Source organism: Lampetra fluviatilis, unplaced genomic scaffold (genome assembly GCF_964198595.1).
Source record: "Lampetra fluviatilis unplaced genomic scaffold, kcLamFluv1.1 SCAFFOLD_712, whole genome shotgun sequence".
NCBI lineage: Eukaryota > Metazoa > Chordata > Hyperoartia > Petromyzontiformes > Petromyzontidae > Lampetra > Lampetra fluviatilis.
The window spans coordinates 32,501-47,500 of NW_027621367.1; the positions used below are offsets into that span (position 1 = coordinate 32,501).

The window sequence follows — 15,000 nt, forward strand, 5'->3', positions numbered from 1 at the left end:
TCCTGTACCACATCACTCCATCTCTTCTCTAGCCCGTGCCGCGCCCGTTTAGCCCCCTCGATCCGGCCGAACAAAAGCTGTTTAGGCATGCGGTGGCTGGGCATGCGGGCTACATGACCCAGCCAACGCAGCCTTGCCTGCCGGAGGAGCTCACAGAGACACACACACACACACACAGACACACAGAGACACACACAGACAGACACCCACCCACTCACCCACCCACTCACCCACCCACCCACTAACCCACCCACCCACTCACCCACCCACCCACCCACTAACCCACCCACCCACTCACCCACCCACCCACCCACCCACTCACCCACCCACCCACCCACTCACCCACCCACCCACCCACCCACTCACCCACCCACTCACCCACTCACCCAACCACCCACCCACTCACCCACCCACTCACCCACCCACCCACTCACCCACCCACCCACTCACTCACTCACTCACTCACCCACCCACCCACCCACCCACCCACCCACCCACCCACCCACTCACCCACCCACCCACCCACTCACCCACCCACCCACTCACCCACCCATCCACTCACCCACCCACTCACCCACCCACCCACCCACCCACTCACCCACTCACCCACCCACCCACCCACTCACCCACTCACTCACCCACCCACTCACCCACTCACCCACTCACCCACCCACCCACCCACTCACTCACCCACCCACCCACTCACCCACCCACTCACTCACCCACCCACTCACTCACCCACCCACTCACCCACTCACCCACTCACCCACCCACCCACTCACCCACCCACTCACCCACCCACTCACCCACTCACCCACCCACTCACCCACTCACTCACCCACTCACCCACTCACCCACCCACCCACCCACTCACCCACTCACCCACCCACTCACTCACCCACCCACTCACTCACCCACCCACCCACCCACTCACCCACTCACTCACCCACCCACCCACTCACCCACTCACCCACTCACCCACCCACCCACTCACTCACCCACCCACCCACTCACCCACCCACCCACCCACTCACCCACCCACTCACCCACCCACCCACCCACTCACTCACTCACCCACCCACTCACTCACCCACCCACTCACTCACCCACCCACTCACCCACTCACCCACCCACCCACTCACCCACCCACTCACCCACCCACTCACCCACTCACCCACCCACTCACCCACTCACTCACCCACTCACCCACTCACCCACCCACTCACCCACTCACCCACCCACTCACTCACCCACCCACTCACCCACCCACCCACTCACCCACTCACTCACCCACCCACCCACTCACCCACTCACCCACTCACCCACCCACCCACTCACTCACCCACCCACCCACTCACCCACCCACTCACTCACCCACCCACTCACCCACCCACTCACTCACCCACCCACTCACTCACCCACTCACCCACTCACCCACCCACTCACCCACTCACCCACTCACCCACTCACCCACCCACCCACTCACCCACCCACCCACCCACTCACCCACCCACCTCTGCACGTGTGTGAGGGAGTAGGGATGCCAGCGGATCGTGGAGGACTGGCAGAAGGTGCTGATGGTTCGTTCGCTGGTGTTGAGCATCAACCAGAACATGCGCACTCTACTCAAGTATGCCAGCCTGTGTGGCAAGAGTCGCAGACTGGTGAGTGGGCGGGCGGGCGGGTGGACGGGGCGGTGGGTGGGCGGGTGAGTCTGTGGGCGGGTGAGTCTGTGGGCGGGTGAGTCTGTGGGCGGGTGAGTCTGTGGGCGGGTGAGTCTGTGGGCGGGTGAGTCTGTGGGCGGGTGAGTCTCTGGGTGGGTGAGTCTGTGGGCGGGTGAGTCTGTGGGCGGGTGAGTCTGTGGGCGGGTGAGTCTGTGGGTGGGTGAGTCAGTGGGTGAGTGGGTGAGTGAGTGAGTGGGTGGGTGAGCGGGTGGGTGGGTGGGCGGGTGGGTGGGTGAGTCGGTTGGTGGGTGAGTCGGTGGGTGGGTGAGTGGGCGAGTGGGCGGGTGGGCGGGTGGGCGGGTGGGCGGGTGGGCGAGCGGGTGGGCGGGTGGGTGGGTGGGTGGGTGAGTCGGTTGGTGGGTGAGTCGGTGGGTGGGTGAGTGGGCGAGTGGGCGGGTGGGCGGGTGGGCGGGTGGGCGGGTGGGCGGGTGGGTGAGTCTGTGGGTGAGTCAGTGGGTGAGTGAGTGGGTGAGTGAGTGGGTGAGTGGGTAGGTGGGTGAGTGGGTGGGCGAATGGGTGAGTGGGTGGGTGAGTCAGTGGGTGGGTGGGTGGGTGAGTGGGTGGTTTGGTCGGTGGGTGGGTGAGTGGGTGGGTGGGTGGGTGAGTGTGTGGGTGGGTGAGTGAGTGAGTGGGTGAGTGGGTGGGTGGTTGGGTGAGTGAGTGCTTGAGTGTCCGGGCGACTCGCCGACCAACGGCAAAGCCCGTTGCCGCTTTGCCGCGCCCCCCCCTTGATCAGTCCACGGAAGGCTACCTGGGTCACCTTTGTCTGTGTGCCCGCAGGCGCTGGCTCACAAGACGCTGGTGACGTTGCTGAACGTCGACCCGTCGACGCACCTCGACCAGCAGCTGCCCACGTCTCACCCACGCGTCACGTACGCCTACATGAAGTACATGTGGAAAAGCAACCAGAAGGTGGGTGGGTGGGTGGGTGGGTGAGTGGGTGGGTGGGTGGGTGGGTGAGTGGGTGAGTGGGTGGGTGGGTGGGTGGGTGGGTGAGTGGGTGAGTGGGTGGGTGGGTGGGTGGGTGGGTGAGTGGGTGGGTGGGTGGGTGGGTGAGTGGGTGAGTGGGTGGGTGGGTGAGTGGGTGGGTGGGTGGGTGGGTGGGTGAGTGGGTGGGTGGGTGGGTGGGTGGGTGGGTGAGTGGGTGGGTGGGTGGGTGAGTGGGTGAGTGGGTGGGTGGGTGGGTGGGTGAGTGGGTGGGTGGGTGGGTGAGTGGGTGGGTGAGTGGGTGGGTGAGCGTCACGTACGCCTACATGAAGTACATGTGGAAAAGCAACCAGAAGGTGGGTGGGTGGGTGGGTGAGTGGGTGGGTGGGTGGGTGGGTGGGTGGGTGAGTGGGTGGGTGGGTGGGTGGGTGAGTGGGTGGGTGGGTGGGTGGGTGGGTGGGTGAGTGGGTGGGTGGGTGGGTGAGTGGGTGGGTGGGTGAGTGGGTGGGTGGGTGGGTGGGTGGGTGAGTGGGTGAGTGGGTGGGTGGGTGAGTGGGTGGGTGGGTGAGTGGGTGGGTGAGTGGGTGGGTGGGTGGGTGAGTGGGTGGGTGGGTGGGTGAGTGGGTGAGTGGGTGGGTGGGTGGGTGGGTGAGTGGGTGGGTGGGTGGGTGAGTGGGTGGGTGAGTGGGTGGGTGAGCGTCACGTACGCCTACATGAAGTACATGTGGAAAAGCAACCAGAAGGTGGGTGGGTGGGTGGGTGGGTGGGTGAGTGGGTGGGTGGGTGGGTGAGTGGGTGGGTGGGTGGGTGGGTGGGTGAGTGGGTGGGTGGGTGGGTGGGTGGGTGGGTGGGTGAGTGGGTGGGTGGGTGAGTGGGTGGGTGAGTGGGTGGGTGGGTGGGTGAGTGGGTGGGTGGGTGGGTGAGTGGGTGAGTGGGTGGGTGGGTGGGTGGGTGGGTGAGTGGGTGGGTGGGTGGGTGGGTGAGTGGGTGGGTGAGCGTCACGTACGCCTACATGAAGTACATGTGGAAAAGCAACCAGAAGGTGGGTGGGTGGGTGGGTGGGTGGGTGAGTGGGTGGGTGAGTGGGTGGGTGGGTGGGTGAGTGGGTGGGTGGGTGGGTGGGTGGGTGAGTGGGTGGGTGGGTGGGTGAGTGGGTGGGTGGGTGAGTGGGTGGGTGGGTGGGTGGGTGGGTGGGTGAGTGGGTGGGTGAGTGGGTGGGTGAGTGGGTGGGTGGGTGGGTGAGTGGGTGGGTGGGTGGGTGGGTGGGTGAGTGGGTGGGTGGGTGGGTGAGTGGGTGGGTGGGTGGGTGAGTGGGTGGGTGGGTGAGTGGGTGGGTGGGTGAGTGGGTGGGTGGGTGGGTGAGCGTCACGTACGCCTACATGAAGTACATGTGGAAAAGCAACCAGAAGGTGGGTGGGTGGGTGGGTGGGTGAGTGGGTGGGTGGGTGGGTGAGTGGGTGGGTGAGTGGGTGGGTGAGTGGGTGGGTGAGTGGGTGGGTGAGTGGGTGGGTGAGTGGGTGGGTGAGTGGGTGGGTGAGTGGGTGGGTGGGTGGGTGAGTGGGTGGGTGAGTGGGTGGGTGGGTGGGTGGGTGGGTGAGTGGGTGGGTGGGTGAGTGGGTGGGTGGGTGAGTGGGTGGGTGGGTGGGTGGGTGGGTGAGTGGGTGGGTGAGTGGGTGGGTGAGCGTCACGTACGCCTACATGAAGTACATGTGGAAAAGCAACCAGAAGGTGGGTGGGTGGGTGAGTGGGTGGGTGGGTGGGTGGGTGAGTGGGTGGGTGGGTGGGTGGGTGAGTGGGTGGGTGAGTGGGTGGGTGAGTGGGTGGGTGAGTGGGTGGGTGGGTGGGTGGGTGGGTGGGTGGGTGGGTGAGTGGGTGGGTGAGTGGGTGGGTGAGCGTCACGTACGCCTACATGAAGTACATGTGGAAAAGCAACCAGAAGGTGGGTGGGTGGGTGGGTGGGTGAGTGGGTGGGTGGGTGGGTGAGTGGGTGGGTGGGTGGGTGGGTGAGTGGGTGGGTGGGTGAGTGGGTGAGTGGGTGGGTGGGTGGGTGAGTGGGTGGGTGGGTGGGTGGGTGAGTGGGTGGGTGAGTGGGTGGGTGGGTGAGTGGGTGGGTGGGTGGGTGAGTGGGTGGGTGGGTGGGTTGGTGAGTGGGTGGGTGGGTGAGTGGGTGGGTGGGTGAGTGGGTGGGTGGGTGGGTGGGTGAGTGGGTGGGTGGGTGGGTGGGTGGGTGAGTGGGTGGGTGAGTGGGTGGGTGGGTGGGTGAGTGGGTGGGTGGGTGGGTGAGTGGGTGGGTGAGTGGGTGGGTGAGTGAGTGGGTGGGTGGGTGGGTGGGTGGGTGAGTGGGTGGGTGGGTGAGTGGGTGGGTGAGTGGGTGAGTGGGTGAGTGGGTGGGTGAGTGGGTGGGTGAGTGGGTGGGTGATAGGGTGGGTGGGTGGGTGAGTGGGTGGGTGAGTGGGTGGGTGGGTGAGTGGGTGGGTGGGTGGGTGGGTGGGTGAGTGGGTGAGTGGGTGGGTGGGTGGGTGGGTGGGTGGGTGGGTGGGTGGGTGGGTGGGTGAGTGAGTGGGTGGGTGGGTGGGTGAGTGGGTGGGTGGGTGGGTGGGTGAGTGGGTGGGTGGGTAGGTGGGTGGGTGAGTGGGTGGGTGGGTGGGTAGGTGGGTGGGTGAGTGGGTGGGTGAGTGGGTGGGTGGGTGGGTGGGTGAGTGGGTGGGTGGGTGAGTGGGTGGGTGGGTGGGTGAGTGGGTGGGTGGGTGAGTGGGTGAGTGGGTGGGTGGGTGGGTGAGTGGGTGGGTGAGTGGGTGGGTGGGTGGGTGGGTAGGTGGGTGGGTGGGTGAGTGGGTGGGTGGGTGGGTGGGTGGGTGAGTGGGTGGGTGAGTGGGTGGGTGAGTGGGTGGGTGGGTGGGTGAGTGGGTGGGTGGGTGGGTGAGTGGGTGAGTGGGTGGGTGGGTGGGTGGGTGGGTGGGTGAGTGGGTGGGTGGGTGGGTGGGTGGGTGAGTGGGTGGGTGAGTGGGTGGGTGAGCGTCACGTACGCCTACATGAAGTACATGTGGAAAAGCAACCAGAAGGTGGGTGGGTGGGTGAGTGGGTGGGTGGGTGGGTGGGTGAGTGGGTGGGTGAGTGGGTGGGTGGGTGGGTGAGTGGGTGGGTGGGTGGGTGGGTGGGTGAGTGGGTGGGTGGGTGGGTGAGTGGGTGGGTGGGTGAGTGGGTGGGTGGGTGGGTGGGTGGGTGAGTGGGTGAGTGGGTGGGTGGGTGAGTGGGTGGGTGGGTGAGTGGGTGGGTGAGTGGGTGGGTGGGTGGGTGAGTGGGTGGGTGGGTGGGTGGGTGAGTGGGTGGGTGGGTGGGTGAGTGGGTGGGTGGGTGGGTGGGTGGGTGGGTGAGTGGGTGGGTGAGTGGGTGGGTGAGCGTCACGTACGCCTACATGAAGTACATGTGGAAAAGCAACCAGAAGGTGGGTGGGTGGGTGGGTGGGTGGGTGAGTGGGTGGGTGGGTGGGTGGGTGGGTGAGTGGGTGAGTGGGTGGGTGGGTGGGTGGGTGAGTGGGTGGGTGGGTGAGTGGGTGGGTGAGTGGGTGGGTGGGTGGGTGGGTGAGTGGGTGGGTGGGTGGGTGAGTGGGTGAGTGGGTGGGTGGGTGGGTGAGTGGGTGGGTGGGTGGGTGAGTGGGTGGGTGAGCGTCACGTACGCCTACATGAAGTACATGTGGAAAAGCAACCAGAAGGTGGGTGGGTGGGTGGGTGAGTGGGTGAGTGGGTGGGTGGGTGAGTGGGTGGGTGGGTGAGTGGGTGGGTGAGTGGGTGGGTGGGTGAGTGGGTGGGTGGGTGGGTGGGTGGGTGAGTGGGTGGGTGGGTGGGTGAGTGGGTGGGTGGGTGAGTGGGTGGGTGGGTGGGTGAGTGGGTGGGTGGGTGAGTGGGTGGGTGAGTGGGTGGGTGGGTGGGTGAGTGGGTGGGTGGGTGGGTGGGTGGGTGGGTGAGTGGGTGGGTGGGTGGGTGAGTGGGTGGGTGAGCGTCACGTACGCCTACATGAAGTACATGTGGAAAAGCAACCAGAAGGTGGGTGGGTGGGTGGGTGGGTGAGTGGGTGGGTGGGTGGGTGAGTGGGTGGGTGGGTGGGTGGGTGGGTGAGTGGGTGGGTGAGTGGGTGGGTGAGTGGGTGGGTGAGTGGGTGGGTGAGTGGGTGGGTGGGTGGGTGGGTGGGTGAGTGGGTGGGTGGGTGAGTGGGTGGGTGGGTGAGTGGGTGGGTGGGTGAGTGGGTGGGTGGGTGGGTGGGTGAGTGGGTGGGTGAGTGGGTGGGTGAGTGGGTGGGTGAGCGTCACGTACGCCTACATGAAGTACATGTGGAAAAGCAACCAGAAGGTGGGTGGGTGGGTGAGTGGGTGGGTGGGTGGGTGAGTGGGTGGGTGGGTGGGTGGGTGGGTGAGTGGGTGGGTGAGTGGGTGGGTGAGTGGGGTGGGTGAGTGGGTGGGTGAGTGGGTGGGTGGGTGGGTGGGTGGGTGAGTGGGTGGGTGAGTGGGTGGGTGAGCGTCACGTACGCCTACATGAAGTACATGTGGAAAAGCAACCAGAAGGTGGGTGGGTGGGTGGGTGGGTGAGTGGGTGGGTGGGTGGGTGGGTGGGTGAGTGGGTGGGTGGGTGGGTGGGTGAGTGGGTGGGTGGGTGAGTGGGGTGAGTGGGTGGGTGGGTGGGTGAGTGGGTGGGTGGGTGGGTGAGTGGGTGGGTGAGTGGGTGGGTGGGTGAGTGGGTGGGTGGGTGAGTGGGTGGGTGGGTGGGTTGGTGAGTGGGTGGGTGGGTGAGTGGGTGGGTGGGTGAGTGGGTGGGTGGGTGGGTGGGTGAGTGGGTGGGTGGGTGGGTGGGTGGGTGGGTGAGTGGGTGGGTGAGTGGGTGAGTGGGTGGGTGGGTGGGTGAGTGGGTGGGTGAGTGGGTGGGTGGAGTGAGTGGGTGGGTGGGTGGGTGGGTGGGTGAGTGGGTGGGTGGGTGAGTGGGTGGGTGGGTGGGTGGGTGAGTGGGTGGGTGAGTGGGTGGGTGAGTGGGTGGGTGATAGGGTGGGTGGGTGGTGAGTGGGTGGGTGGGTGAGTGGGTGGGTGGGTGGGTGGGTGGGTGGGTGAGTGGGTGGGTGGGTGAGTGGGTGGGTGAGTGGGTGGGTGAGTGGGTGGGTGAGTGGGTGGGTGGGTGAGTGGGTGGGTGGGTGAGTGGGTGGGTGGGTGAGTGGGCGTGGGTGAGTGGGTGGGTGAGTGGGTGGGTGAGTGGGTGGGTGAGTGGGTGGGTGAGCGTCACGTACGCCTACATGAAGTACATGTGGAAAAGCAACCAGAAGGTGGGTGGGTGGGTGAGTGGGTGGGTGGGTGGGTGAGTGGGTGGGGTGGGTGGGTGGGTGGGTGAGTGGGTGGGTGAGTGGGTGGGTGAGTGGGTGGGGTGAGTGGGTGGGTGAGTGGGTGGGTGGGGTGGGTGGGTGGGTGGGTGAGTGGGTGGGTGAGTGGGTGGGTGAGCGTCACGTACGCCTACATGAAGTACATGTGGAAAAGCAACCAGAAGGTGGGTGGGTGGGTGGGTGGGTGAGTGGGTGGGTGGGTGGGTGGGTGGGTGGGTGGGTGAGTGGGTGGGTGGGTGGGTGGGTGAGTGGGTGGGTGGGTGAGTGGGTGAGTGGGTGGGTGGGTGGGTGAGTGGGTGGGTGGGTGGGTGAGTGGGTGGGTGAGTGGGTGGGTGGGTGAGTGGGTGGGTGGGTGAGTGGGTGGGTGGGTGGGTTGGTGAGTGGGTGGGTGGGTGAGTGGGTGGGTGGGTGAGTGGGTGGGTGGGTGGGTGGGTGAGTGGGTGGGTGGGTGGGTGGGTGGGTGGGTGAGTGGGTGGGTGAGTGGGTGAGTGGGTGGGTGGGGTGGGTGAGTGGGTGGGTGAGTGGGTGGGTGAGTGAGTGGGTGGGTGGGTGGGTGGGTGAGTGGGTGGGTGGGTGAGTGGGTGGGTGGGTGGGTGGGTGAGTGGGTGGGTGAGTGGGTGGGGTGAGTGGGTGGGTGATAGGGTGGGTGGGTGGGTGAGTGGGTGGGTGGGGGTGAGTGGGTGGGTGGGTGGGTGGGTGGGTGAGTGGGTGAGTGGGTGGGTGGGTGGGTGAGTGGGTGGGTGGGTGGGTGGGTGAGTGGGTGAGTGGGTGGGTGGGTGGGTGGGTGAGTGGGTGGGTGGGTGGGTGAGTGGGTGAGTGGGTGGGTGGGTGGGTGAGTGGGTGGGTGAGTGGGTGGGTGGGTGGGTGGGTGAGTGGGTGGGTGGGTGGGTGGGTGAGTGGGTGGGTGGGTGGGTGGGTGAGTGGGTGGGTGGGTGGGTGAGTGGTGGGTGGGTGGGTGGGTGAGTGGGTGGGTGGGTGGGTGAGTGGGTGGGTGGGTGAGTGGGTGAGTGGTGGGTGGGTGGGTGGGTGGGTGGGTGAGTGGGTGGGTGGGTGGGTGAGTGGGTGGGTGGGTGGGTGGGTAGGTGGGTGGGTGGGTGAGTGGGTGGGTGGGTGGTGGGTGGGTGAGTGGGTGAGTGGGTGGGTGAGTGGGTGAGTGGGTGGGTGAGTGGGTGGGTGGGTGGGTGAGTGGGTGGGTGGGTGGGTGAGTCACTGGGTGAGTGGGTGAGTGGGTGGGTGAGTTGGTGGGTGGGTTGGTGGGTGGGTGGGTGAGTGGGTGGGTGGGTGGGTGGGTGAGTGGGTGGGTGGGTGGGTGGGGGTGAGTGAGTGGGTGGGTGGGTGGGTGGGTGAGTGGGTGGGTGAGTGAGTGGGTGGGTGGGTGAGTGGGTGGGTGGGTGAGTGGGTGGGTGGGTGACTGCGTGAGTGAGTAGGTTAGTGGGTAGATGACCCTGCTGGCAGGCTAGGCGAGTTGACCTGCGTCTCTGCGTCTCTGCGTCTCTGCGTCTCTGCGTCTCTGCGTCTCTGAGTCTCTGTGTCTCTGAGTCTCTGTGTCTCTGAGTCTCTGTGTCTCTGAGTCTCTGAGTCTCTGCGTCTCTGCGTCTCTGCGTCTCTGCGTCTCTGAGTCTCTGCGTCTCTGAGTCTCTGCGTCTCTGCGTCTCTGAGTCTCTGCGTCTCTGCGTCTCTGAGTCTCTGAGTCTCTGAGTCTCTGCGTCTCTGCGTCTCTGCGTCTCTGCGTCTCCGAGTCTCCGTGTCTCTGAGTCTCTGTGTCTCTGAGTCTCTGCGTCTCTGCGTCTCTGCGTCTCTGCGTCTCTGCGTCTCTGCGTCTCTGAGTCTCTGCGTCTCTGCGTCTCTGCGTCTCTGCGTCTCTGCGTCTCTGCGTCTCTGAGTCTCTGCGTCTCTGCGTCTCTGCGTCTCTGCGTCTCTGCGTCTCTGCGTCTCTGCGTCTCTGCGTCTCTGAGTCTCTGCGTCTCTGCGTCTCTGCGTCTCTGCGTCTCTGAGTCTCTGCGTCTCTGCGTCTCTGCGTCTCTGCGTCTCTGAGTCTCTGCGTCTCTGCGTCTCTGCGTCTCTGCGTCTCTGCGTCTCTGCGTCTCTGAGTCACTGCGTCTCTGCGTCTCTGCGTCTCTGCGTCTCTGCGTCTCTGAGTCTCTGCGTCTCTGCGTCTCTGCGTCTCTGAGTCTCTGCGTCTCTGCGTCTCTGCGTCTCTGCGTCTCTGCGTCTCTGCGTCTCTGAGTCTCTGCGTCTCTGCGTCTCTGCGTCTCTGAGTCTCTGCGTCTCTGCGTCTCTGCGTCTCTGCGTCTCTGCGTCTCTGCGTCTCTGCGTCTCTGCGTCTCTGCGTCTCTGCGTCTCTGCGTCTCTGCGTCTCTGAGTCTCTGCGTCTCTGCGTCTCTGCGTCTCTGAGTCTCTGAGTCTCTGCGTCTCTGGTCTCTGCGTCTCTGCGTCTCTGAGTCTCTGCGTCTCTGCGTCTCTGCGTCTCTGCGTCTCTGCGTCTCTGCGTCTCTGCGTCTCTGCGTCTCTGCGTCTCTGCGTCTCTGAGTCTCTGCGTCTCTGCGTCTCTGCGTCTCTGCGTCTCTGAGTCTCTGCGTCTCTGCGTCTCTGAGTCTCTGCGTCTCTGCGTCTCTGCGTCTCTGCGTCTCTGCGTCTCTGCGTCTCTGCGTCTCTGCGTCTCTGCGTCTCTGCGTCTCTGCGTCTCTGCGTCTCTGCGTCTCTGCGTCTCTGAGTCTCTGCGTCTCTGCGTCTCTGCGTCTCTGCGTCTCTGAGTCTCTGCGTCTCTGCGTCTCTGCGTCTCTGCGTCTCTGCGTCTCTGCGTCTCTGCGTCTCTGAGTCTCTGCGTCTCTGCGTCTCTGCGTCTCTGCGTCACTGCGTCTCTGCGTCTCTGCGTCTCTGAGTCTCTGAGTCTCTGCGTCTCTGCGTCTCTGAGTCTCTGCGTCTCTGCGTCTCTGCGTCTCTGCGTCTCTGCGTCTCTGAGTCTCTGAGTCTCTGAGTCTCTGCGTCTCTGCGTCTCTGAGTCTCTGCGTCTCTGCGTCTCTGCGTCTCTGCGTCTCTGCGTCTCTGCGTCTCTGCGTCTCTGCGTCTCTGCGTCTCTGCGTCTCTGAGTCTCTGCGTCTCTGAGTCTCTGCGTCTCTGCGTCTCTGCGTCTCTGAGTCTCTGCGTCTCTGAGTCTCTGAGTCTCTGAGTCTCTGAGTCTCTGCGTCTCTGCGTCTCTGCGTCTCTGCGTCTCTGCGTCTCTGCGTCTCTGCGTCTCTGCGTCTCTGCGTCTCTGAGTCTCTGCGTCTCTGCGTCTCTGCGTCTCTGCGTCTCTGCGTCTCTGCGTCTCTGCCTCTCTGCGTCTCTGCGTCTCTGCGTCTCTGCGTCTCTGAGTCTCTGCGTCTCTGCGTCTCTGCGTCTCTGAGTCTCTGCGTCTCTGCGTCTCTGCGTCTCTGCGTCTCTGAGTCTCTGCGTCTCTGCGTCTCTGCGTCTCTGAGTCTCTGAGTCTCCGCGTCTCCGCGTCTCCGCGTCTCCGCGTCTCCGCGTCTCCGCGTCTCCGCGTGTCCGCGTCTCCGCGTCTCCGCGTCTCCGCTTCTCCGCGTCTCCGCGTCTCCGAGTCTCCGCGTCTCCGAGTCTCTGAGTCTCCGAGTCTCCGCGTCTCTGAGTCTCTGAGTCTCTGCGTCTCTGCGTCTCTGCGTCTCTGAGTCTCTGCGTCTCTGCGTCTCTGCGTCTCTGCGTCTCTGCGTCTCTGCGTCTCTGCGTCTCTGCGTCTCTGCGTCTCTGAGTCTCTGCGTCTCTGCGTCTCTGCGTCTCTGCGTCTCTGCGTCTCTGAGTCTCTGCGTCTCTGCGTCTCTGAGTCTCTGCGTCTCTGCGTCTCTGCGTCTCTGCGTCTCTGCGTCTCTGCGTCTCTGCGTCTCTGCGTCTCTGAGTCTCTGCGTCTCTGCGTCTCTGCGTCTCTGCGTCTCTGCGTCTCTGCGTCTCTGCGTCTCTGAGTCTCTGCGTCTCTGAGTCTCTGCGTCTCTGCGTCTCTGCGTCTCTGCGTCTCTGCGTCTCTGCGTCTCTGCGTCTCTGCGTCTCTGCGTCTCTGCGTCTCTGCGTCTCTGCGTCTCTGCGTCTCTGCGTCTCTGCGTCTCTGAGTCTCTGAGTCTCTGCGTCTCTGCGTCTCTGCGTCTCTGCGTCTCTGAGTCTCTGCGTCTCTGCGTCTCTTCGCAGCTGGAGGCCTTCCAGCACATGCAGCACTTCGTGCAGATGCTGCAGCAGCAGCAGCAGGGGCAGCAGGGGCAGCAGGCGCTGGGCCTGGCCGCAGCGAGCAGCCCCACGGACACGGACGGTCACCCGCAGCTCAGCCTCAGCAAACTCCTGGCCAGGTGCTCACCAACGTGGACATCAGCAGCGTCATCAGCATCAGCATCACCATCATCATCATCAGCACCATCATCAACATCAGCAGCATCATCACCACCGCCACCACCGCCACCATCATCATCACCACCGCCACCACCGCCATCACCACCACCACCATAATCATCACCACCATCATCATCACCACCACCACCATCATCATCACCACCGCCATCACCACCACCACCATAATCATCACCGCCACCATCATCATCACCACCGCCACCACCGCCACCACCGCCATCACCACCACCATCATCATCACCACCACCACCATAATCATCACCACCATAATCATCACCACCACCACCGCCATCACCACCACCATCATCATCACCACCACCACCATAATCATCACCACCACCACCATAATCACCACCGCCACCACCGCCATCACCACCACCATCATCATCACCACCACCACCATCATCATCACCACCACCATCATCAGCATCACCAGCATCACTCCCTGTGTGTCTCCCCGTGTGTCTCCGTGTGTCTCTCCCCGTGTCTCCCCGTCTCCCCGTGTGTCTCCGTGTGTCTCTCCCCGTGTCTCTCCTCGTGTCTCTCCGTGTCTCTCTGTGTGTCTCCCCCGTGTGTCTCCGTGTGTCTCCGTGTCTCTCCCCGTGTCTCTCTCCGTGTCTCCCCATGTCTCCCTGTGTCTCACCGTGTCTCACCGTGTCTCCCCGTGTCTCTCCCCGTGTCTCCCCGTGTCTCCCCGTGTCTCCCCGTGTCTCCCCGTGTCTCCCCGTGTCTCCCCGTGTCTCCCCGTGTCTCTCCCCGTGTCTCCCCGTGTCTCTCCCCGTGTCTCCCCGTGTCTCCCCGTGTCTCCCCGTGTCTCCCCGTGTCTCCCCGTGTCTCTCCCCGTGTCTCCCCGTGTCTCCCCGTGTCTCTCCCCGTGTCTCCCCGTGTCTCCCCGTGTCTCCCCGTGTCTCCCCGTGTCTCCCCGTGTCTCCCCGTGTCTCCCCGTGTCTCCCCGTGTCTCCCCGTGTCTCCCCGTGTCTCCCCGTGTCTCCCCGTGTCTCCCCGTGTCTCCCCGTGTCTCTCCCCGTGTCTCCCCGTGTCTCCCCGTGTCTCTCCGTGTCTCTCTCCGTGTCTCCCCGTGTCTCCCCGTGTCTCCCCGTGTCTCCCCGTGTCTCCCCGTGTCTCACCGTGTCTCCCCGTGTCTCCAGATGCTATCTCAAGCTGGGCGAGTGGCAGCTGAGTCTCCAGGGAATCAACGAATCGACCATCCCTCAGGTGTTGCAGTACTACAGCCACAGCACAGCGCTGGACCACACCTGGTACAAGGTGAGGGTGGTGGGTGGGTGGGTGAGTGGGTGGGTGGGTGAGTGGGTGAGTGGGTGGGTGGGTGAGTGGGTGGGTGGGTGGGTGGGTGGGTGGGTGAGTGGGTGGGTGGGTGAGTGGGTGGGTGAGTGGGTGAGTGGGTGGGTGGGTGAGTGGGTGGGTGGGTGGGTGAGTGAGTGAGTGAGTGGGTGGGTGTGTGGGTGGGTGGGTGAGTGGGTGAGTGGGTGCGTGGGTGGGTGAGTGGGTGAGTGAGTGTGTGGGTGGGTGGGTGGGTGAGTGGGTGGGTGGGTGGGTGGGTGGGTGAGTGGGTGGGTGGGTGGGTGGGTGAGTGGGTGGGTGGGTGAGTGGGTGGGTGGGTGAGTGGGTGAGTGGGTGCGTGGGTGGGTGAGTGATTGGGTGGGTGGGTGGGTGGGTGAGTGATTGGGTGGGTGAGTGAGTGAGTGGGTGAGTGAGTGAGTGGGTGGGTGGGTGAGTGGGTGGGTGGGTGGGTGAGTGAGTGAGTGAGTGGGTGGGTGTGTGGGTGGGTGGGTGAGTGGGTGAGTGGGTGCGTGGGTGGGTGAGTGGGTGAGTGAGTGTGTGGGTGGGTGGGTGAGTGGGTGAGTGAGTGTGTGGGTGGGTGTGTGGGTGGGTGTGTGGGTGGGTGAGTGAGTGAGTGGGTAGGTGGGTGGGTGAGTGAGTGGGTGGGTGGGTGAGTGGGTGGGTGGGTGAGTGGGTGAGTGGGTGGGTGGGTGGGTGGGTGAGTGGGTGAGTGGGTGGGTGAGTGGGTGAGTGGGTGGGTGGGTGGGTGAATGGGTGGGTGGGTGGGTGGGTGGGTGAGTGGGTGGGTGGGTGGGTGAGTGGATGGGTGGGTGAGTGGGTGGGTGGGTGAGTGGGTGGGGTGAGTGGGTGGGTGGGTGAGTGGGTGGGTGGGTTAGTGGGTGGGTGGGGTGAGTGAGTGAGTGAGTGGGGTGGGTGGGTGGGTGAGTGGGTGGGTGGGTGGGTGGGTGGGTGGGTGAGTGGGTGGGTGGGTGGGTGGGTGAGTGGGTGGGTGGGTGAGTGGGTGGGTGGGTGGGTGAATGGGTGGGTGGGTGGGTGGGTGAGTGGGTGGGTGGTGGGTGGGTGGGTGAGTGGGTGGGTGGGTGAGTGGGTGGGTGGGTGGGTGGGGTGGGTGAGTGGGTGGGTGGGTGAGTGGGTGGGTGGGTGAAGTGGGTGGGTGGGTGAGTGAGTGAGTGAGTGGGTGGGTGAGTGATTGGGTGGGTGGGTGGGTGAGTGATTGGGTGGGTGAGTGAGTGAGTGAGTGGGTGGGTGGGTGAGTGGGTGGGTGGGTGGGTGGGTGGGTGAGTGCGTGAGTGGGTGCGTGGGT

General features: G+C 65.1%; 1 protein-coding gene across 1 annotated transcript in view; it reads left to right on the forward strand.

Moving 5' to 3' along the window:
* LOC144955144 (serine/threonine-protein kinase mTOR-like) overlaps positions 1 to 15,000 on the forward strand; it is a gene marked incomplete at its 3' end in the record, with an annotated part of 48,576 nt that overhangs the window by 32,319 nt on the left and 1,257 nt on the right. Inside the window, 4 exon segments of the mRNA XM_078885466.1 lie at positions 1,539 to 1,664; positions 2,505 to 2,636; positions 12,183 to 12,337; positions 13,544 to 13,661. Of these exon segments, the coding sequence (XP_078741592.1) occupies positions 1,539 to 1,664; positions 2,505 to 2,636; positions 12,183 to 12,337; positions 13,544 to 13,661 (531 nt within the window).